At 45.7% G+C, this 23,618-nt stretch overlaps 1 protein-coding gene across 15 annotated transcripts in view; it reads right to left on the bottom strand.

Annotated features, from left to right (window-relative positions):
* RBFOX2 (RNA binding fox-1 homolog 2) overlaps positions 1–23,618 on the bottom strand; it is a 174,742-nt gene continuing 151,124 nt past the window's right edge. For 8 of the 15 annotated variants that reach the window (XM_072870052.1, XM_072870007.1, XM_072870043.1 and 5 more), the window contains 7 exons: positions 23,120–23,173; positions 22,902–22,994; positions 21,649–21,781; positions 17,967–18,024; positions 8,603–8,691; positions 7,551–7,623; positions 1–6,391 (listed from right to left, as the gene is read on the bottom strand). In XM_072870052.1, the coding sequence (XP_072726153.1) occupies positions 6,347–6,391; positions 7,551–7,623; positions 8,603–8,691; positions 17,967–18,024; positions 21,649–21,781; positions 22,902–22,994; positions 23,120–23,173 (545 nt within the window). In that variant the 3' untranslated portion in view covers positions 1–6,346. Of the gene's footprint in view, positions 6,392–7,550; positions 7,624–8,602; positions 8,692–13,576; positions 13,620–16,226; positions 16,267–17,966; positions 18,025–21,648; positions 21,782–22,901; positions 22,995–23,119; positions 23,174–23,618 lie in introns of those variants that run through there. The other 7 variants (XM_072870071.1, XM_072870025.1, XM_072870129.1 and 4 more) reach the window with 4 other exon arrangements.

The following is a 23,618-nucleotide window of genomic DNA, read 5'->3' as shown; positions in this document are numbered from 1 at the left end:
TGGTGTTTCTCTCTTTTATTTAAAAACAGTGCTTCATTACCATTTGCAAAGGGTTAGGAAGGGTTTCCCCCCTTGCTTAGAGTTTATAAAAGCCAGCAACATGATCAATAATTTATACACATGGATAGTAATACAAAAAAAAGGAATAAAAGCTAAAGATCTAACTACTCCGACCTTCACAATTCCAGCTACTTGATAATAATAGGAATAACCCAATGAATACTGTATGGTCTGAAAGCTACTATACAATATGATACTTAACGAGGGAGGGCGGGAAGTTAGAGGCTGTCACAAAGCCCTGGGATGCAGATACTGCTTCTCCAGAGTCAGCAGGGAAATGGGACCCTGGGCAAGCGGCTCGGGCGTCCTAGGAAATGATCCAGGGGAAGGGAACGCATGCCACTCGGGACACGTCCTGTTCCCTGGCGGTACCTGGCAATGGGAGGTGCTGGGGAGACCGCGTGAAGGGGCAAGTCCGTCGCTGCCATTGGAGGTGCTGCGGCATCTCAGCCTTGCACTGAAAATCTCCAAGTCTCAAGTAGATCAGCCTGTGAGGTCAGTAAAATACTCCAACAGCTCCGTATCGCTCTACAGCCCTGGTTCTCATTTGCTATCAGCCCCAGGTTTTAGCTCCAGCTATTTACAAGCAGGATTTATCATATATATAAAAAAAAAAAAAAAGGAAAAAAACCAAAACCAAATCTTATCCCCTGGGGTAAAAGAGGATTATTTCGTCACTTGATAATGCAGCCAAATCAAGCTGCCAAAACTACAACACGCACGCACACACAAAATACTGTGAACAGAAAAAATAGAAAAACATGACCAAAACTGAGACTACTATTGTGGGAGGCCCAATTTCTGTAAGGAATTCACTCCTCGGGGAAGCAACAAGCCCCTCCACCAGCAGAGAACTGGGAATCTGGCAAGAGATTTATTGACCCACTTCAGAAAAAAAAAAAAAAAAGGATTAAAAAAAAGAAAAAGCATTCCTAAGATTAACCAGCATTTTGCTGACTGCCAGCCAAATGAATATTCGGGTGGACGGCTTTAGACACCAGCAATCTCCTGGCGAAATCAGGCAAGATTTTTGGCTGATGCGTTCTTGCTCTACCACGAGTTGAGAGGCAGCATGGGAAACTTGTCTCCTGCACAAGCCTGGACCAGCTACAGCCTGCTACCCAGAGAGGACAACCACTGGCAGTGCTTTCCACCACCAGCAAGAAGTTGCCTTCCAGGGTTAGCAGTGGCAATGGAGACAGGACTTGGACGCCCCAAGTCCTGCTTAGGCTGCCATCAATGCACACACTGCAGAAGGACGGGGGCTATCCTGCCAACTCCTGGCTAGAGCAAAGTGTACCGGGGAGAAACCCCAGAGCCTACTTGAAAAGGGCCCCATTTCACGCTCTGGCTATCAGACTCCTGCTTGCCTCGTTGACTGGAGTTTTCATTGTAGAAGAGAAGTTTACCGGGGTTGGAGGAGGGCGGAGAGGGCAATCAGTAAGGTGGGGGTGGAGGGAAGGGGCTTTTCAGACATTAACATCACCAAAAATAGTGTTTTATGCAACAAAGAATCAAGTCTCACTGGTGTATACTACAAAATGTTTGACATTTTCCAAGAGCATGACAAAATAAAAACACAAAGAAGTTTACATTGGATGTTCATCTTGTTCACTAGGTTGGGTGTCCCTCCCCCCCCCCCCCGCTCCTATTTTAAAACAGTGCAAACAGGTAACACGCTTTAAAAATCACCCCTCTGCACCAAGGACAGCATTCCCCCAACCCTGCCAGGCCCGAGGGTCACAGGCAGCAGGCCATCTGCCACGCTGCCCGAGTGCTTTCCCTTTGGAGCTAGACTCAGCAAAAGCGCTCCCCAGAGCTGTTGTTTGCGTTTCCCTTTATTGAATTCCTAAGTGCTCCCCAAACCTGTTCTCCACTTGCCTCCTTCTTTGGGGCCAGGATGGGAAGATACAGACAGGGACAGGTTGGGGAAAAATATGGGTAGGAACTGGAGGCTCTGCTTTGTATTCCCTGCTACCAAAGCTCTGGGTGCTGGAACTGAAACCCCAGCATCCAGTGTCTCTTTTCGGGCAAGGAAATGGTTTCATTAACCATTTCACAAATAGCACTTGAGCCAGCTATTCAGATAACCCTCCTCAGCTCTTGCTGTGCACTTCACATCCACAGATCTCAAAATGGGTGAGAACAGGGGATAAACTTTCACTTCGCTTTAGGGATGGGGAAGCCAAGTCTAGAGTAGTGACACGACTGCTCCACGATGACCCTTGAGGATGACTGACAGAGTCCTGCCCAAAACACAGGTCTCCAACTCCTGAGCTAGCCTTGCTGGGCAAGTCTGCTCTCTCTCAGGCACTGAAACAGCCAAGCCACAGCTATTTTCAAACATGGCTTTGTCTGTCTGAACTCATGACACAGGATCCACTTAACTGCTTAACCTGGGAAAAGCTGGCTATATAGCAGGCTCATACTGAGCTCCCTGTTGTCTCCAGGTCCCATCATGGCTTTTCTTAGAAAAGCTAACCCACCTACAACAGTGCAGCCTCCGTAGCACGGGGACAGTGACAACAGTTTGTTAACGTGCTGGGCATCAATACAACTTATTCGCAGTAAAGAAAATGCTATACCAGTAGAAGTCATTTTTGTACCAGCACAACTGTACCCACAAGGAAAGACAGACCAGCACATTAAATAAATCAACTCTTCAATCCAAAATTTTATCAGTATAATATCATATGCTGGCCAGACCTATTGCAAGACAGTACAAACAGCAACACTTAAAGAAACATCTTTTCCTCTACACCAAGAGGAATCCCAGATGCCACCAGACTAGAAGGTGACAAACAGCAAGCTATTTGCCAGGCTGCCTGTGCGGTTTCCCTCGGAAAGCGAAGCCCTGCTTTGCGAGGGACCTGTGACTGCAGACCCATCTCGGGGACAAGCACTAGCTGCCATCGGTCACATAAGCCAGGGCCCAGTTTAATTCATTAAGTGTAATTCATTTTGCATAGGGAGATATAGGCTTTGTCCTCACTTCTTCAGAAGATGGATATAGCCACAGCTTGGCTACTCTGAGTGCATCTCCAGCCAGTTCATAACACATCTGAGTGAAACCAGAGCTGTTGTTTGCCAAGAGGGAAGAAAGGCTGAAGAGCTCTCCCGCCACAGCACAACACTCACTCGAGAAACCTCGCTGCGAAATTCCAGCTGGCATGCAAGTTTTCGGGAGGTCTGGTGCACTGGAGATGTGGAACCAGTGGCCCCCACTGGTCCCAGTGGGTACCTCCAGCCCCCAGCTGTGCAACCGTCCCAGCATCCCCTCTGCAGCTCACTGCCGAGAGCAGGAAGCCGGGCTGTCAGCGAGCTGCCTCAGTGGGGATCTTGCAGCATTAACTACAGAGCTGAAGAGACACCAGCTGGTTAACGCACCGGAGGAGCCTGGCAGGGAGCGACCGGAGCAGGCTGGGATCGGATACAGGAGGAATCAGGCTGGATGGTCTAGAGCAGGTATTACTCGGAGATCATACAGCAGGGGACCACAGCCCCACAAAGGTTGGGCGCTTCTGCACTAAACCCCTCATGCTCCTAATATACTTGGGCAGGCTGAAGCTGCCATGCATAGACTCTGCTCAGAGGCAGAAATAGGGCTGGCCTCCCTACTCCCAGAGAGGCCAAGTGGCGGGAGGGATTGCAGTCGGCACTGCCAGGGCAGGGGAGGGCATTTGGGGAGGGAGAACCCAGCTTTACAGGAGCTGCCGTCAGAACCAGCTGAACCGAAACGTAGGAGCAGGGCAGAGGGGCGAGCAACTGCCCCTGCCAGGCTCTGCAAGCTGCGCTCCTCTCGCTCGCAGCCTGCAGACCTGCAAACCTGCATGAGCAACTGCCTGCGGGCAAGGGAAGGGACGGCCTCACTCAGCCCCTCCACCCCACAGGTGGATGTCTAGAACAAGTCTAGTAGAGGCTTTTGCTGCATCTCAGCTCCAGAAGTCCCCTGGCTGCCCTGTGGTGGAAATGGCTCCCCTTGAATATGACTATTTCTACCACAAGTCCTCCCTCCCCTACCCCAACTCAGACAGTAAAAGCCCCCAAATGCCCCGAGTCCCCCACATTTCCTAGATTTTGTGAAAGCCCCAACACCCTGTTCCCCCCTCCCCATTCAAGCTAACTAAAATATTTATATACACACAACAAAAAAATTGTCATAACAGCAACAAACCAAACTTTGGCTTGGGAAAAAAAAAAAGTTAAAAACCAACAATAAAACCGGAAAAAAAAAAGGTGGCCAACAGGCTGGCAGTTTGGTGTCCCCTTTATCTAGCTATTCCTCCAGAGAATCAATAGCTTCAGGGTCTCTAGCTTAACTAATGGCTTCCCCATTCTTCCCATTTGAGGTGCCTCCTCTCTGCTGCACACAGAGAGGCTACGTGTATCGCTGGGGAAGAGCAAAAAAATGCGTGGTTGTGCGTGGCTGGGCCAGGACACCTTCCTGGGAGCTCTGCTTGTTGACATCACTTAGTGTTAAATGCAGGAGGTTTCCTATTCTGGTATCAGCGGTGGATGGAGAAGCAGGTGTACGACAGGAGTTGGAGAGGCTCCACCAAGAAACCCCCGCTCCAAGCAGCCCCTCTGGGGGCGGTGAGCTCACCCCAGTACCAACTCAGGGAGTCGAGACGGCCTAATAAAACCGTGCTTCTGCATTTCTCTAACATGTGGTTAGAGACCCTGCCTCTGATCACTAAGGTTACTGGGAGCACTCTAGGAGCCAGCAGCTGAGCAGGGAGGTCTGGAGAGCAGCAACTCCCCATCACAGCACAGCTCATGCAGTCATCTAAAAATGCTGAGTTTGAAACACAGCAAAATCACTGTACGTAAGAGCAGAAGGGAGATGGTCTTGGGAGTCGTAGAGTCCTCCCCTAAATAGTCTCTCTGCTTCCAAATCTTCTAATACGTAGTGTCTATATGGACTCAGCAGACCAGCACAACTTTCTATGAGAGGCTGGGCAAAAAAGACCCAGGGGCTCCAATGCAACTATGTAAGGGCCTGAAATAGTTTGTGGTGGGAAGTTCCTATGAATTCAGAGCTTGCACAAACTGCTTCTGCCTCCCCTTAAACTCTTGACTGAAACAGAACTACTTTAGGACCATGTTTAGATATAAAAGACCCTCTTCCCCAACACAAACCCACATGCTTGCCCCTCGCCTCAAGCAGCTTATACATGACTTGTTTTTCCTCACTCATGTTATTTGAAACAGGTTACTTGCAGAAGCACCTAAGCAGCTCAGAATGAACAGGAGGAGAGACCTTGCACGCTGGATCTCGGAGCGCCCAAGCATGGCACTGATGCACGGTTCTTCTGCTAGCTTTCTTCTTCTGCAAGGCTGCAGGTGCTTCACCTCTGCAAGTTTAACCACTTGCTGTCGACAACAGAGGTACTCTGTGTGATGCTGCATTGCATCTGCTGCTCCTCGAGGAAAGAAGGGGAGGAAAGGGACAGCAAGGGAGAAAGATCTTGAAAAGGAGAAAACTAAGATAATTACAGCCACCAGCAATGGACAACAATCAGCTAGAATAAGTTGTGTGGGGTGGGGAAAGATCACCCTCATCAAAAACTCCTTTCAAAGTCTTGTCCCCTAATACAGCAGATAACAGCCAAAGTCTTTGGGCAGGTTGAGGAAATCTTCTCTTGCCAAGTCTAAAATCCTGACATTGCTGAAACCGTCCCAAACCTGTGTGCGTCAGATGGTGATAAAAAACGAGGAAAGTCTCTGCATTTCCCCCATTTACAAATGTAAATGACTATTTTCCACCAGCATTAAGGTCCCAGCCACAGCCAAAGAGTGCTTCCTTCTGCAGACCAGAAACATGGCAGGTGGAGACTTCTCCCTCATGTCCTCCTGTCTCACAGGCACCAAGCACCAGACCCAGGGAAGTAACTCTGTCTGCGTGTTCCTGATTAATTGCATGATACTGGTTTCTAACAGCTTTCCTTATCGCTAATCGCCTTTTCCGTGATTGGTAGGATAAGCTATGCACCAACATACAGACACGGAAATGCATTATTTTTACCACAGTTAAAAAAACCCCAAAAATGAAAACAAAAAAACCAAAAAAATGCACAATCTTTGGAACAAAAGAATTAAAGGCAGAAATTTAAAGGAAAAAAATACATATTCAAAGAACATAGTGAGGTATAAAAAAGTATTTTCTCTTTTGTTTTTTCGTTTTTCCTCCTCGTCTTGCTATAGAGTTCCTCTACTAGTAAATATTGCAATAGCCAGGCCTCATGAACTGGGGGGGCTGTCCCACTTGCAGGGGGCTCACGTCACTTCAGTAGGGGGCAAATCGGCTGTAGCCACCTCGGTATAAACTCGCCTGTAGAAATTAAATGAGAGAAGAGGTTGTTAGGAGGTGAACTGTGAAGAAATACTCAGGACAGCACCCAAATGCTCTCAGAAGGACTAACGGACATGTCCTGGCACTGGCCCGCCACCATTAGCACCTCTAAGAAGCAAGAGAGGAGAACCTTGCCTGCAAAACCAAAGACACGGCTCAGGAGGACATGCTGCTCATGACCAGCCAGCTGGAGGTGAAGTTTGGCAAGTCTTAGTCGAAGGGAGTTCAGTACCAGAGATAGGACTCATGAGTCCTAATCTCCGAGTCAGTTGTGTAGGCTGTCTTTATAACTAGCAGAGACCAGGACTTCTAGGATGCTCTTCACCTCACCTTAAGGTAAAGGCCTAAAATAGACACGATGCCCTGGTATCCTAGAAGTAACCTGCTTTTCCTTCATCAACCCTAAAGAGAATCCACGTTATGAGCTGAGGCTCAAACGGAGGTGCTACACTGCAGATATCTATATTTAGGTGTCTTTTTCTCTGAACACATTTGTGTTCCAGCCTTTGCAACAACACAGATACTGCGCTGGCTAGAAGCAGATGGGCAAGCATGTGTTTTCAGCAAGCTGCTCCACTCCCCTCTGATGCCAGCATACCTCACTCCTGCCCTTGCATAACTATTGCTGGCAGGCAGGACAATGCATCCTTCCACTAGTGAAGAGGGAACCAAGTGGAGCAGCTTTGCTGCAAGATGTCACGAGAACAACTTATTCCCTTGCTTCCTAGAACTGATTTCTCAACATGCAACACGAGCCTTTAAAGTTAATGAAAATGGCAAGAAAGGGTGTCTTGCATCTCTAACAATTGCTGATTTTTGCTCTTTTTATCACCTTGATACAGTTTTACCAATTCACGAATGTTCTGGCTCCTGACATTTCTGGTCATTCCTCTACCATCTCCTTTGTACTAGGTGATGGGCAAGAACAAGTGATAACTGGTCTCCTACAACCTGGCTCCTTTCCTAGTGCACACACACAAACATATGAATACAGAACAGCTGGGAACCCAGCACTGCAGCTAAAGACTTCCTCAACAAAAAAGTATTTCTAGGTGAAGTTTAATTACCTGATACCCAGTGAACAGCTGTTCCCCATGCTGGAAATGACAAACAGCACAAGAAAGAAAATCCCACTTACCACAGCGCCAACTCCGTAGCTAGCGGCAGGGGCAAGGGCATGGTAAGGATCTGCTGTGTACACCCTGCCATAACTGAAGAGAGGGAGAAAAGATATTTTTAAAAAAAGAGAGCGAGAGGGGGGAAAATTAAAAGAGTCACTTCGGAGGGGCAGAGAAACAGCTGTCTGACCACAGGCAATGGAAGAAGCAGCATGCCTGTCTACACACATGTATGCATACATGCACACACATGCAACGCGGGCAGCCCCTCTTTGAAGAGATCCTACAGGCATGCTGCCATGCATCATATGAGATGGGCGAGAGAACAGCCTGCAGGGAGGAATGTGGCAGAAGCCATGAGTTCGACCTGTAGGAAAGAGGTCAGCACCTTTGAAGTGACAGCTAGTGCATCCCTTACCTTGCATGATGAAATTTGGGTGGAGAGTGACTGCTGGTGCTAGCTCTACTGGCACAGTAACAGCTGCTAAATGGAAAGCAGTAAGGGATTCTCCAGAATGAGAAGGGAGTATAAACTTTAATGGTCTCGCATGCGCTAGGATTAAAACACGGCCTCACTGCACAGGAGATGAAAAATCTTAAGGCAAGCACTCTGATGATGATAATCCTTTGTATCTATACAGAGCTGCACAGTAAAGCATCCTAGAGTACTTAAGAGCTGAGCAATTTTTACTTTATGGATGGGGAGAGAAATGCACCCAGTGATTAAACAACCTGCCCAGAGTCACAGAGCAAGGAGCTGGCAAGGCAAGCCACATCTTTTGACTCTGAGGCTGTAACCACACTGCCTCCTTTGCACAGAGAATCACAAGGATAGGGAAGAGGCCAGGATTTCTGCCAGCTCACATACACCGGAGGGCAATAGTGCCTGGGAGCAGAGAGACAAACCGTGCATTCAAGTCTTTCATGTTGGGTTGTGCATGCATGTGTGCGCGTGCGAGTGCAAGTAAGACAAAGAAACAGGGAAAGAAGTAGAAGTACTGTAATGGATCAATGCTCCTTGAATCCCTGAGCACAGCAAGCTAGCCCCCATGGACACCTCCCCCTTACATACCCATCGCTGTAAGCTGCTGCAGCGGCTGCAGCGGCCGTGGCTGCTGTTGCAGTAGCAGGCTGTGCATATCTGTAGGCTGCGTATCCACCCTGCAGGAGAGAAGAGAACTGACTTTACAGATACCTGTCCACCCACGCAGAGCATAAAAAATAAAAATAAAAAAAGTCACACACATCACAAGGAGAGGAAGTGTTTCAAACTGCATCAGCTCCCATGTCAAGTCTATCGCAAGCATCGCCCCTTAACTCATGTATAATCCTTTCCTCAGAAGGACCAGGGAGACTCTTCCATTATTCCTTCTGCTAAACGGGGTAAACTAAAGCAAGCCTGAGCATGGTTATATCGCTGCAGGAAATTAGATTTGGCATGGAGGAACTGAAAACCAGAAGAAAGCTGAAATCTTGCACACAATGTAATTTTTAGGTCCTCTTCCTCTTACACTGGGAAAATCAGAGGTGGGCACTTTCTGTAAAGTGTGTATTTTAGAAGGGGGACCATTCAGAGAAATTCCAGCTTTTTTCCCCTCTCTTTCTTAAGCCTGGGAAAACCCAAAAAGCTAGAATTTCATTTGGTCCAGATGCACAAAAGTATCAATAGCCAGAGAAGCCAAAAAGCAATCAGGAAAAGATGGTCAAAGACAGTCCCTGGTGGTTTCAGGGCTGGGAACAAGCAAACTGACATTGATACCAACCAGACCGTTCTCCCCTTCCTCCATGTAAGAAGGAAACAGGTCAGGGGAAATTATGCCTGAACAGTCTGTATTGCTGCTGCATTTCTGCCCATGCTACACACCTGTAGTAAAGGTCTTTAAAATGCTTACACTGATAAGAGGTAGTTACTAAAAACGAACTTACAGCTGGGTTGGCAAAATGGGAATTCTGACCCAGAGGAAGACCTGCGAGTCTCCTCCTGGAACTCCCACAAGGAGCTCTTGGGGCAGAGGAAGACCTGGCTCAGACAGGCGGCTCTGCACACCCTGCAGTAATGAAGAACAGAGGCCAGCCACCTTTCAGACCTGGGGCAAAGGCTGCATGGCAGGCAGCAAAGAGAGCTCTGAAGCCCAGATTAGATCCTTCTTTATTTACACTTCTGAACACGTTTCTGTTGGGGGGGGGGGGCACAATGGTAAATGAACCGTGGCTTTGATTTGCTAGAAACACAACGAGCCATAAATAACATCAGAAAATTCCAGATTGCTTCTGGCTTTTTTGTTTTTTCCAATTGACATTTCAGAGTTTGAAGGACCAGAAGGCAGACTTATGCTCTTCACGTCCAGAATCAGCTCAACATACCTCTACCACTTCTTCCCTATAGATCTTTTGTGTATATGTAACTAAGAGTACAAGATCAGCTCTACTACAGGACTGTGTGTTTGCTCAGCAGTGCTCAGTTTTGGGCTAGGTAGCTTTTAAATTAGAAGTAATGATTTTAATTTAATTTTAGTTGCTTTTGTGGGGCCTGCATTAGCCCCACGAAGGCTAACATGCTGTCCAAAACACGCCTGGGGACCCTGTCCTACTCCAGAGGAGAGGGACTTACAGCCTCTTCAATCTTCTAGTTAACAGAAGAAAGAGCAACACAAATCTACACCTCTGAAACATCACCACATTGCCTGAAAGAGATGTCATGTTACAGTTTTGCCCTTTTAATCTCATCTAGGTGTTTCAATCCCTGCATTTTGGATTGATGGTTTGGGGAGGTTTAGCTTGGTTTTGGCATGCTATCATTGCACCACCATTACTCCCACCTCCAAAACATGACAGAGACGAGAGGAATGAGGTGCAGCCTTAATCCAAATCAAACCTTCATCGACCTCACCAAATTAAGACAAAACTTCATACCAGTGTGACTGTGGTATTCTCTTAAGTTTACAAGCTTCATGAACTCTTGATAGGGTCTGTCACTTGGGCACGGTGTATGAGGCTTTTTCGCCTGGCACTACCCTCCACAGGGGGGCCGGCTTCAGCACGCACCCAGATTCCACTCTGCCCCACACTCGCCAGCCACATTTCAGATAAGAAGCCATTTCAAATGTGCCTGGCACATACTCTGAACATGACAGCAAGATGCAGTTTGAAACCAAAAAGGGTTATCATGTAATTCTCTTTTAACTCATGTCTCTCATAAAGGAAAACGAAACCAAACCAAAACAAAACAAAAAAAAGAAGAAAAGAAAAGAAGGGTTGGAATCAGGTGTGGGAGGGGGAATGGCGTAACATTTATTAATCAAAATTAAAAACTAAGCATGCTGACATCTGGAGCTAGAACAACCAGCAAAGTCACCACGTTCAGACTCATATTGGCTAGTTCTATCCATCCCAGCATTCTCTTGGGACAGCAGTTCGCCCTAGGCTCTACCACAAGCTCAGTGAAGTACACAGCCTCAAGTACTAGAGCGTGCAGCCACAACAACCTGCTATTACGGAAACAGTCAGTCACCACTGGAGTTAACATTCCAACCTTAAGGACTCCCGCAGCCTCCCGCCCTCGCCCCCCGAAATGGCTCCCACCCTAGCCCTGTCCCACACCACAATGTTAATAATTATAACAAGCAATAACCCATCTGTTATATCAGAGAAGGGAACAGAGACTCCACTGAGAGATTTAGAGCGGGATGTTAACATTTCTTCAGTCAACTGCACAACAAACAAAAAAAACAGGAGAAATAATTCATTGGAGAAATGAAGTTAAGAAATAGCTGACATGTGTATTGCTTTTTAACCATGCACTGATGCAAAATTGAAGCTACTGTTAATTTTAAAAAAAAAGAAGTCACAGGATAGAGGTACACACGCACGGGCAGACCTGCTCAGTTCAAAGTGGTCTGCAAATTCTACTTGTGTGTACTTCAAATAAAACCAAAAATGGGGATTATAATGGCCATGGTACATTCCTGTCATAGGAGCAATGAGTGTGGACAGCTGGGGGATTTCTGACACAGGGATGTATTTAGCATGACCAGCAGGTCCAAATACACCAGAACAGGGTGAAGGAAAGAGGAGGAAAGTTGCAACTACTACTCGTTATTTTATACATGCTTTCACCAAGCTCTGGGACCAGTACAGAGCAAAGGAGACACTGAGCAGGTTGCCTTACACAGCTGATGCTCCTGTTCTCCATAACCCAGGATTCCCCTATAACTCCATCAATGCGCCTAAAGCCCTGCCCAGCTTGTCCAATGCACCAGTTATTTTCTCCTGCTATTTCTGTTCACACACAACTTTTAACTGGTACGCAGAGCTCATCTGTAACCTCAGCTACACGGTCCTACCACCCCTAGTGATTTCTGATGCCACTCACTTCAGGTACTCTAGTACATACAAACTATAACAGAGTAGAGCATCTTCAACAAACATTAACAATCGTGTTTCCCAATAAAAGAAATAATAATTTTAAAAAAAAAAAAATGGCCCTTGCTAGCTGCACCACACTCCTCCAGTGCCACAGCCAAACTGCAACAGAAGACACCACTGAGTGGCATAGTCCCTGAAACCCAGGACAGCCATGCATACTCCCACTCCATATATTTAAGTGAAGTGATTCCACAGGGACAGGTTTATCCACCTAGGTTCAGCTTCTAAAATCTTTAACCTCATCTCAAAAGAAATGAGTGTGACTGAGCTTCTTGCGAAGATAAGCCAGAGACGTTTCTATCAAAGGAACAGTTTAAACACTGCCTCGACAGGGAAACAGGGGAACTAAGGAAAAGGCTTATGCATTTTTACAGGGCAGTAAGTAACAACCAAAATTGGTGCTTTCCGGTACAGTCTTTTGGACTGTCTGGGGAGCATGCGAGAGAGATGAACACAACCCTAAATGTTGCTTATCTCAATTCAAGTTCTCTTTCTCTGGATATCCTGCCAGCGTTGCTGGGGCTGTGCTAAACCCCTTTCCCCATGTGAACGTGTAGCACTTGAGCCTATAGGTCTCAACTGTCAAACCACCATATTTGCTCAGGTATTCACAAAAGCCCAAATTTAAAATGACTCTTCTGTGATGTTCTTGTCCTTGGCTCATCAACGAAGCAAGAAAATATTTTTTTTTAATTCCTCCTTTAACATTAGATGATAGCTTTTTCAATATTGTCATATATTCTCTGAAGTAACACAAACATGGCAAAACAACATATACAGGAAGCTGCAATCACAACTAAAGCAGCATTCCAATTACTGAGCATGTTAATGTAGATAAATGAGCACTTTAAGACTATACAGTTCAGCTCAAAATAAGTCCATCTTCTCTTCCACTCTTCAGGTCCATATTAGGTGATCAATCCAATGAGAACATGAGGCTTAATTCGACAGCGTATCCTATGGCGTAAGCCTCCCTTTTCTTTTTCCCTTGCTGCCTTAGACAGGCACACAAAGTGTGTTGCTGGCCCTCTTTACTCCAAAGAGCCTTTATGCCACTAACACACAACCATTCCCATACCCCTGGAGAAATGTGTAACTCATGGCACCAGTTAGATATGTTTGACCACCTGCCAGGTTTAGGCAGTGAGCCCAGTTTTAGAATCTTTTATTTGTCCTCTCTCAAATGTGTCTTCTCCACCCCCAAACTGCCCTATAACAGAAGTTAAGAAGCAGAAAGGGCTAGAACCATTTCCAGTATTTCTGTATTAGAAGGGTGGCTGGCATATGTGCACCAGGAATGAGCATGAATGAATTAAAAGAGGTGACAGGACAACGGTGTCCATTGCAGCAGGTGCTTCTACATGGTAATGGGACAAGCATGACCTTGTTAACCCTTCCATTGAATTTTTTTTTTTTTTTTTTAATGAAATGCCACTCGGTGTGAAATCTGGACACACGCCGCCCTGCTATAGCAGGGGCTTGGATCACACGTGAGTCTGCGCTGCCCTAAAAAAGCCTCTGTTCCCATCTCTAATGTGGTGCTGGAATGGTTAGTATAATTCAGTTTTTTCCACTGCAATCCACAATCTGATCGGTTGGCAGGTCACACTGGCACTCCTACCTGAGGTATTTTAGCGCTAATGATTGGTTCCTGTAAGACTATTCTATAACAGAACACAGGAAGAGCAGTTCAAAAAAACACAGCTGTGGAAAGAAACAATCATACAAACAGCCCGCGGCGGGGCTCACCAGCCTTTTCTTTCCAGTGGATGCAAGCACGCTTTTCACAGGCAGGAGCAGTCTTCACACAGGTGGGTTTGTTTGGGTTTCCCCCCCGCCGCCCAGATTGTCCCCATTGTAGAAGAAAGATAACCTTTCTTATGATCCGAAATGAAGCCCTCTGCATCCTGGGGCAGGTTGTTTTATGAATTCAGGTGTCTTGCCAGAGTGGGACGCATCCAACAAGAGATGGAATGCCTTCTTCACAGAAGAAATGGCTAGCAGGATGGTTGCCCCAGGAAAGAAAAAAGGAGTGAGGAAGAGGAGGAGGAGGAAAATGAGAAATCGGTGCATAACGTATGCAAAAAAAGCAGCCCAAACTCGGGACACTTCCCCTTCATCTTGCCTACCACTAACCACTCCCTGCCAGCTCAGCTCCTTTCCACCCTTCCTTGACACAACCCTACAGACTCAGGTGACCTAAGGGAACCTTGATTTAACTCCCCCCCCTAGTCCTAACTGAAGTATACTCTGCCATCCCTTCCACAATCTGGACAAGCCTTTCACAGCAACCAGAGGGATGTAAGCACTGCAGTGAAAAGCACGGCAAATCAGTGGGGCGCAGGGACACTGTAATCATTCCACCTGTGCCAAGCAAAGGAAGGGTAACTTCATGTTTGGATTATGATAACTTTTTCTTGAGCTCCATCAGAGGGCTCTGGGCAGCAATAACATAGGAAAAAGCACCACCATCTGTCTTGATGAGTCCCCTCTTCTATCATCCTGCTTTCTGACAGTGAGACCAGAGGCACCAACAGCAAAGTCGTCAGAAGTCCAACTGATGGTTCTAACCTGACCTGGGGGCTTGGTTTTGTGTTACGTGATGCTACTGCACTGCAGCACCAAGTGGTTATGTGGATCCTTCATTACTGAAGTCTCTGTCCTTAAAACATGTTAAATAAGCTCTCCTCCCACCTGCAATGGAAGCTCTGAAGGAGCTTTCTCAAAAGAAATAGGGAGTGACCCTGGCCAGTCTTCCCTTTCAACATGACAGCCTCTTATATGCCATAGTCTGAGGGAAGAGGCACTAAGCATTGCTCATTTGCTTGCTTACTTGCTGTAGCAAAGTCAGTGGTCTGTAAAGCTGGTGTTTTAGGAGTGAGGCAGGAAAACCCAGAACCCTCTGTAGTCCTTGACACAGTTTTATAAAGGAACACTTGAGTAGGCAGATAAATTTTTAAGGGACTGCGCACACAACAGTATATGTAAGAATGAAGAAATGCACCCAATATCTCTATGCTCAGAGAGCATGTCTTCCAACTGCTGTAACTGTGTCGGGAAAAGTGCCTTTACAAAACTTGACCCTCCATGTAAGCCAACAAAATCCAAAAGCTAATTCCATCCATTATCTGGAGTCTAACCCCAGGGTCCTCTTTATAAATGTCAGGAGTAGCAGTTTCAAAGGAGTGGTGATGTGAAATCCATGCCAACAACTGTGCCACTACCCAACACAAAACTTCCCCAGCTCCAAAGGGCTATTACCTACAATGACACGAAAGGGAACTCTGCTAGAGCTAGGCAGGCCACAAGTTGCAATGGCAGTAGTGGACCTGAGCGTTTTGGCTTTGGAAGGCATACTCCTACCATAGCTGCTCTGCAACAGCTCTCCAACGGAGAGGAAACTGCTTTTCTCACTGGCCAGTCAGAATCCCTCCGTCCACGACCCACCTATGTATATAGAGATGCCCTGGAGATTTGCAATACGGAGTGGCTCAGTAGGACAAAGACAATGACAGGACAAAGTCTCCCATGGTATCAGAGCTAATTCCCAGACAGGAGGCGGCTGCTGACTCTTCTAACCGAACATCTCCACATATTTGTACTTTACAATTCCCCAAAGAGGTGAGAGAATCTAGCCTATTTAGGTACCATTTCTACCAGCAAAATCAGATGTCAGTTTTCACTCTAGCATCTCGGTCCCCATTTTTAATCAGTCCCAGTGTCTTCCCCAAAGGGATAATCTCCACATCCCAGTGGCACATGAACATTTTTAAACATACAGCTCTCTCAGTTTAGTGTGGGCTGCACAAATCAAACCTGAAAGGGCCCCAAGAGGGGAGAGAAAGGGGAGGGCGGAGGGGGAGAAGGAAAGGGAAGGTCTGAGGCTAAACCAGTCCTGTTATTTTTATATCCAAATTATGTAAACAAGAGAAGTGTTGAGAGAAATTTTAATTCACTAATCATCTCTCAGGTTGATTAGTAGCAGTGTGCATGTGGGGGACAGGACACCCAGTAAACTGACCCTGGCAATGATCAGGAAACCCAAAGGCTTAGGTCTTGCACCCAGGGGCAAGCGCAGTGACAGAGAAGCATGCTTGCATTCCTAAATATATAAATATATATATCCACAAGGAAGAAGAAAATTAAAGTAAATGATATTGAAAAAAAAAACCAAAACAAACCAACCAAACAAACCAAAAGAAAACAAACAAAAAAAAAAAGGCTGGCTTGTCAGGGGTTGGGGACGAGAAGGCTCCGGTGTGTGTACTTACATAGAGGTCAGCACCGTAAAATCCGTCCTGGTAAACCACACTGCAGAAAATCCACACAAAAACAAAAAAAAACAAAAAAACAAAAAACAAAAGAACAGAAAACACATTCCGGTTATTGAGGACGGCAGCATGCACATGCGTTTTACACAGGCAGGTGATGTATGAATCCACAACCTGGGCTTTTGGCAGGAGCAAATCAGCGAGAGAATGTGTGTGCGCACGCACGCTAGACGGCTCCAAGTCATCTTCCATGGCATGCAAAGGGGGAAGGGGCGGGCAGAGGGGGAGACAGTATGCAAAGGAGAGAGGGAGGGGAACCACCATCTTGTACAATAAAAATAGACTCAAAAAGATCTGATGTCCTGAAGAAGAGAAACAAGAGTTTAGAAACCTCCACTCTGGTTATTCTCCTGTAATGATTTTAGTTACCCCCTAAACACATGGAAACATTGGCTTCATGAAGCGGGCTTGTGAAATCGAGGAGCCCCTCAGAAGGCATCCCACAGGGGCTGGAGTCACCTATGTCAGAAGCACGTTTCAGAAAGTTCTGTATGATTACGTATTTCGAGCTTCACAGGGCTGCATGACTTTGTTTCTGACATCCATACATCACCTGCTTTTACCCTGCACATTAGACATGCAATAAGATTTGGCTGATCACACAAGCATGCAAAGTATTATTATTCAGCATCTTAAAGAACCAATGCAACACCTCAGGAAAACAAGTCAATCAATTCTGATCAAAGTAAACACAGAGAAATGTAATTAAAAAGAAAAAACCAAAAATACCCACAATGCATTGCTTTCACAAGCAGAGATAATGAGCTAAAAAGGTTAGGTGACTGGTCCAAGGTCCGAGAATTGAAAGGTGCAGTGGGAGTCCCTGGTAGTGACGACCTATTCCGTAGCAGAGAGGAGCAACTGGAAGGGTTTCCATGGAATGGTGCTTTTTCTGCTTTAAGCCATACTTTTCTTTCTCTCAGAACTTCAAGCAGGAAAACTTAAACCAGAGCCTGGGGTTCCCAAAGAGCCACTCTTACCAGAGCATTCGCCAGCGTAACACTACGCAGCTTGCTTTGGGGACAGGGGTCGGGGAAGGATGAGGAAGGAAGAGAAGGGATGCCCGCCACCCATTTGAGTTCAGCATGTGCTTCATAATGAGGAATTTCCTCCTGCTCTGTCCTCTGAATAGCTCCACACAAACTTGCTCAAGGCTTTAAAAAGCATTAGCTCACCATCTGTGATGTTCATGGATCTGATGTGCATGGCTTACCAGTAGCATTAAGGAAAAACAAGGTATGGAACACTAGCTTTTCTTTCGATTATCATTTTTTACTCATCAGATGGAATGTGAAATGCTGCCAAGAGCCTGCCACCCTCAGACACCCACCTATTTTAAGGCACGCACACACAAAAAAAGCCCAGCAGATCTTGCCAAAATTCTGCATGCTATTACTAAAAAATAAAATAAAATTAAAAAAAATTATCTGTTGCAGTGTTAGCTACTGCTTGAATAATTTAGTCTTGCTGTCGTCCCCAGGAAAAGTACACTCCATTCCCAATGGACAGAGTTACTACGGTCTCCAAGAGCGCTGGGAGCAGATATGAAGATAGAGACCCTTGTTAGAGGAAGAGGGGAGCCACTTCAGCAGGGAGAAGCAGGCCATAAGATCATTTTTGTTGAAGCTAAATTTTTACAACCACATAACAAAGAATTTGGCTCCTGGGGCAGTGACTTACATTGCTGGGTTCTCTATCTAGGACCAGGAGTGTTTTAGCAGTGATACTCCACCTGCTCCTGCAGGAAAGGCAAACGCATGACAGAGGAAGTGACTGTTGGTTTATGAACAGGTTAGCAGTTTTAACAGTTATTCTGAACACAATCAGTTGGATGAATATAAGCATTACCACATTGGATCAGGCCACTATTCCTGTAACAGAATCCTGTCAGCAAGAGATGCTAGCATCAGCTCTCCAGAGAAAACTGCAAGGAACACTAATAACAGGTAAGAGTAAGACTTCCTGAGTCCAAACAACAAACCACATGTGCATTCTCCATCTCTCCTTCAGTTAGGACTTGACTGACACCAACTGCCAGGGCTGAAATTTAGCCAGGTTTATTTATATACTAGGATATCCATATTTGTGATTCTTAATGCTAGCAAAAACTGAGAGAATTCCTTCATTTGAGAACCACAGAGACCATTCTGGTTATGTAGACTGACCAGAAGCATAAAGCAGCCCAGCAGCCCATCAAATCTCAGTGTCATCTGCAAAAAGCCCACTAGCTGAGCTAAAACACATCCACAAGAAAAAGAAATATGCTGGTTTTGTAAAGTAGCTATCATATCGTTTAGGTGTACCAACAGTTGACTTCGTTGTAAAGGGAACCAAAAAACTACTCCAAACCCCCAAAGCTCCCTTACTGCCTTATATCTAGTGTGACTTTTATCTACTTTTGGCTTTGAGTCAGTGAATCCTCTGTGTATTTACACTCCTAGACTAAATTATTCTTTACTGTGGCAAGCCTGCTCTTCATATAGGTACTTAATGACCATGAACAAGTCAATGCCTAAGCTATAGTTCGAGAAATAAAATCGATCAAGCTTATTTAGTTTTGAGAGGTTTACAGTAAGCAAGTTTTTTTTCAGACTGACAATTCTTACAGCTTTTGGTCTGAAGTGTAATTTGTCAGCATTCTTGTTTAGAAAGCATGGCCACTACAAATCAGGGCAATATTCCAGTACAGGTTTTAGTCATGCTATATGTCAGAGGTTATAATGTTTCCTTACTTCTATCGAATACAGCCTCGGTTATAAATTGAAGGGTGCAGTTGTATTCTGAGGTCAGGCTCAGGTGACTATCTAACATCCTCTCCAATGGTCTGAACAATTGCTTTCTAAGCTATGAGTAGCATTCCCTGGATAAACATCCATGTCCATACATAAGTATGTACATTCCACGTATGCATTAGTAAATCTTAGTTTGAGTTCTTGAAATAAATGTTAAAACTATTAAGAACAATGTGATTTCTTGCATCTTCCTCTGGAGTATCTAGCACTAGACACTGTTAAAACTTACTCTAATCTGAATGGCCCTTAGGTCTGATCCAGTATGGCAATTCCAACAAGCTTTTATTAATCTACATTCTGTATTTTTTGAATTCTGCTAAGCTCTCAAATGCAGTGATACCATTAAGTTTTGTAACTTAAACACTACTGAGATTTGTGAAAACCAATTCCTTCCACCAGGTTTGAGTTAACCTGCAGCTTACTTTACTGTCTTCTTCCACATTACTCACTATGTCTTGATCACTCATGTGTTGCTGACTGATCTTATGGTGTCACTTTCCACTGGCCAGGAAGAAAGCAACTGACGCAGGGTAAGGTGTCAGGAATGTGTGCCTGCCCCTGATTCCATGGAGGTCAACAGCGCTCACATGGAGCAGTGGCTGTCCTACAGGTTACTGCAACATGGAACCAAATAGCACATTTTGTATTATTCCACGAGGAATCAAATTCCCTCTACAAAACACCTTGTAGAGATTCAGACTATGATGACAATAAACACCAGAATTACTTAATTACATCCCAGTGCTTGGGACTAGGGACAGTTCTAGGCCATTTGTGAACCTGCCTTGTTTACTGCTGCCCTGCAAACGTTTACTGGATAGTACGCTGCCCATGAAGACATGAAATCAGTCAGCAGGGTCAGACAAACTCAATGTAATGTAAGTAAACACAGTCATGAGACAGTATTTGGAAGGGATAATCATTGGAGCCTGGCCCATATTCCAAATGGAAATAAACCTTTTATACGAGACTCAGGCTGGATTTACATCAGACTAGCCTAGAGTCCCTCCCAGCGCACCACTCGTGACAGCCTCTTGCTAGGAATGCTCCAGCTGTTACTCCCAGGGATGAAGAGCACATCCCCCCTCCCCAGTGCAAGTACTTCATATTCTGCTAGACGGCAGCACTTGGGTCAGCTTTGCTTCTCTGTTTCACTGTGGAGCATTTCCTAATAAAACTGGACTGGTTCATTTTTAGAGCAACAGACAGACAAGTTGCAGGTCAGAGGCTATGGTTAGAGGATATAGAATATGAACTAGGAGTGGTGGCAAAGAGAGGTGGATCTGAAAGCCCAGAAGAAACACTGTTTGGAAGGCTGCGTTCAGACAAGAGGTTTCATTTAAAGTCTTCTGGTGAATGAAATACAAACATTGCCAGATTTGCTGGAGAGCAAAGCTAGACAGATACATGACCACTGCAGCTTGCTTCCTTAAGCTCCACTTTAAGTATCAGACTGGACTCTAAAAAGAAAGGGCCACAGTAGCTCTCACCACTTAATCTGCTACAAAAGGTATTGCAAGCTTATCCAGCATGTATCAGGCCAGCTCCTTGCACTGATGTGTGTGGCTTCCACCTCCCTTTTTAATAAAAGATTTAGAATTTATTTTCTTCCCTTTTGGGGCTAGTCTAAAGGAAAAAAGGGTCAGTCCACTTCTCCGTGTTGGAGGATTCATTCTTACTCCTATTGTTTCTGAGAACGTTGCCTGGAAAATATGGCAAGTAAAATTCCAGAGACAGGCAGTATGCATAAAGCATCCTCAAAATCAGAAACAAAAAAAGACAGTTTGGAAGGGATTTTCTGATTTCTCTGTTGTTCACCACACTTAAACAAACAAAACCCCAAAACAACACTCACATACAAAGCTAGTTCCCTGTATTTTTAAACAGCAGAATACTCTTTTGTAACAGCATCTGTTCCACTGCATTACTAGTGAAAAGTCAGAGGGCAAAGAATGCTAAGGCCATGCATTCACCATCGCTTCATACAACAGTTAGAAGAACGCTGCACTTTTGTTCCCCTTATATCCCAAACACTCCCACCTTTAAATTAATGGACTTGATTAATCTTTGTTTTAAACCTTTTTAAACTGTCTCCAACAAAGAAAGCAAATCCATTGTGGGTAACTGGCTCTTCTGTGTCCTACTGCCAGATGGTGAGGCATGAAGATAATGGATAATATTCCTCATTCCTGGATATGAAAACACAAATGGAGTGCAAAGAGCAGAACCTTTTTGGAACTTTTAGACCTTCTCTCTTTGCGTCCTTCTCAGCAGCGCTATAACTTATTGGGTCAATGGATGACGAATACCACGTAGACAAATTGAAAAATTATAAGAAGGAACCCATCAGCACTTTAAGCTGTTGCAAGTACTGAAAATTGTTTCAGTCAATAACTTAATGCAGAAGAATTTAGCTTTGCCCCCACTGGATGCCATAGTGTGCAGAATGCTCTGGCACTAGCAATATCCTGACTCTCACCATCCAGACAATTTTAGTTATTTTTTTGGTTAACCAATCAGCTATTTGACACGGTTGTGCAGAGCACTCTGCTCTCATGACCAGTGCTTACCCTGGGTAGGCAGGGATGGCTGTGGGAGGTACCGCCCGGACTGCCCCATACACTGTCCTTCCTCGGCCCCTCAGATGGGCTCCCCGAAATGCGGCTGCTGTGGTGGCTGCAGTTGGATAGGGGAAGCCTGGAACTGTAAAGACAGACAAGGTGGAGGGTGAAAAGGATCCGAGCTCCTGCCCAGAGAACAACCGTCTGCTTCAAACAAAGTGACACAATAGCTCCACAGCGGTGGGACATTTTGCATCAGTCCTGCAGAGGGGCATGCTTATAACCCAGCAAGCATCCGATACATACTCCCTGCTACACCATGGCCTTTGGGGGAAGAGGGGTTGCAGAGAAGTTTGGCATGCAAGAGGTTAATGCTTTGGCATGCCTCACCCACCACAAACAGGGTACAAATCCCCCCGCCTTTTGACACCGCCATGCAGTCTGGTTAGAGTCCGAGAAGCGCAGAGAGTTACTATCAATATAGCAGGCGGCTCTTCCAAAACTGCAGAGGCTCTTTAAAATAATTTGTCAAGAGGCCCTTAAAGTCAACCAACTTACATCAGTCTCTTCCCTCCTTTCCCCTCCCACTCTTTGCCACCCAATCCTCTGTATGTTCATTTTATAGCCTGAAAGACAAGATAGCCCATATAACAGCAGCAGAAATTTCCCATAAAGTGCCAGTTTACTGAGAGCCCACCTTCATTTAACAAGCGTGATCAATAACTGGCTCCATGTATAGTGGGGCCTGCTTTATTACACTTTACACTGGAGTAAACTGGCTCATGATTAATTGATGTAAAACCTCAGAGGCATCTGCAAACATGTAATAAACAGATACCGAGAGGGATGGAGTCCCAGGGTGCAAACCCAACCCAACGTGCGTCCAGGTGCATGCCACTGGGGGCCTTGCAGACTTGCGGTTTAGCAGCTTGTATAATATGTACTTTAGGGATTTGTCTGTTTGGTTTCTTTGACTTCAAAAGGGGGAGGGGGGCAAGGGAATGGCCTATTCCTCACACACACACCCTCCCCTTGTTCTGCAGCCTCCTCATCGCTCAGAAAAACCCATTCACCAGTACAGAAACACACTGCAGATGAACAAGTTACAGCCACTGCACAGTACACTTTGGCTCAAGGTAAACTCATTCCCAGCGAGACCCATCCTTTCAAGTATATATTATACAGACTGGAGAGAAGAAGGGTAACAGGTCGTCATTAACTCAAGCACAGTAACAATACAGGGGCCAACGGGGGCTACTTACTGATTAAAGGAATGTAAGTGTTAATACCCCCCCTTCCTGACAGGGGCACTGCGGCGTCATTGCCCAGCGAGACATCTGCTTGAAAGCTGGACGCTAATTTAATTTTAAAAAGAATAAAAAAAAAAAGTAAAAAGGTTATAAAGAAACAGCAGATTGAGAACATAAACAAACACCACTGCAGTTAAATGGCAAAGTGGAAGTGTCTACTTAAGCTCTACCTGCATATAACTCAGGGCCGTACACTGCTCCAACCACAGGACTCAACTTCCAACCTGAAACAACAAAGACTGCAGTGAATGCCAAAATCTACACCAAGAGAAGGAGCAGGCAGCGTGGGCAGGGGGAACGGTCTCTTGCATGCACCCCAGCTTCACATGCACAGCTCTTTCCAATTTCTGCTTCGCCTCAATCCCCCTTGGTGTAGATGGAGGCCAACTGCCTTTTTCTAATGTCAAGTTCTAGGTACAGGTTGCTGTATCGGAGGGAACAGCAAAACATCAGCTGACCCGCAGCACAGCAAAGGCACTGCTGAGGGAATGCCAACTACCTTATATGCGTATTCGCCACGAGCACCGTGCGACCCTGCGTTCCCTGCATGAACCTTGCTGCCAGCTCCTCCAGCTCCTCCCTACTTTAAACGGGAACGCTGCGGATCCAATACCTCTCTAAAGCCACCAGCCCAGACTGTTATCCTGGGCAAGTCAATTTATAGCTTTA

This window comes from Ciconia boyciana, chromosome 1 (assembly GCF_034638445.1).
Source record: "Ciconia boyciana chromosome 1, ASM3463844v1, whole genome shotgun sequence".
Lineage (NCBI taxonomy): Eukaryota > Metazoa > Chordata > Aves > Ciconiiformes > Ciconiidae > Ciconia > Ciconia boyciana.
This window is presented reverse-complemented; position numbering and strand designations above follow the sequence as displayed.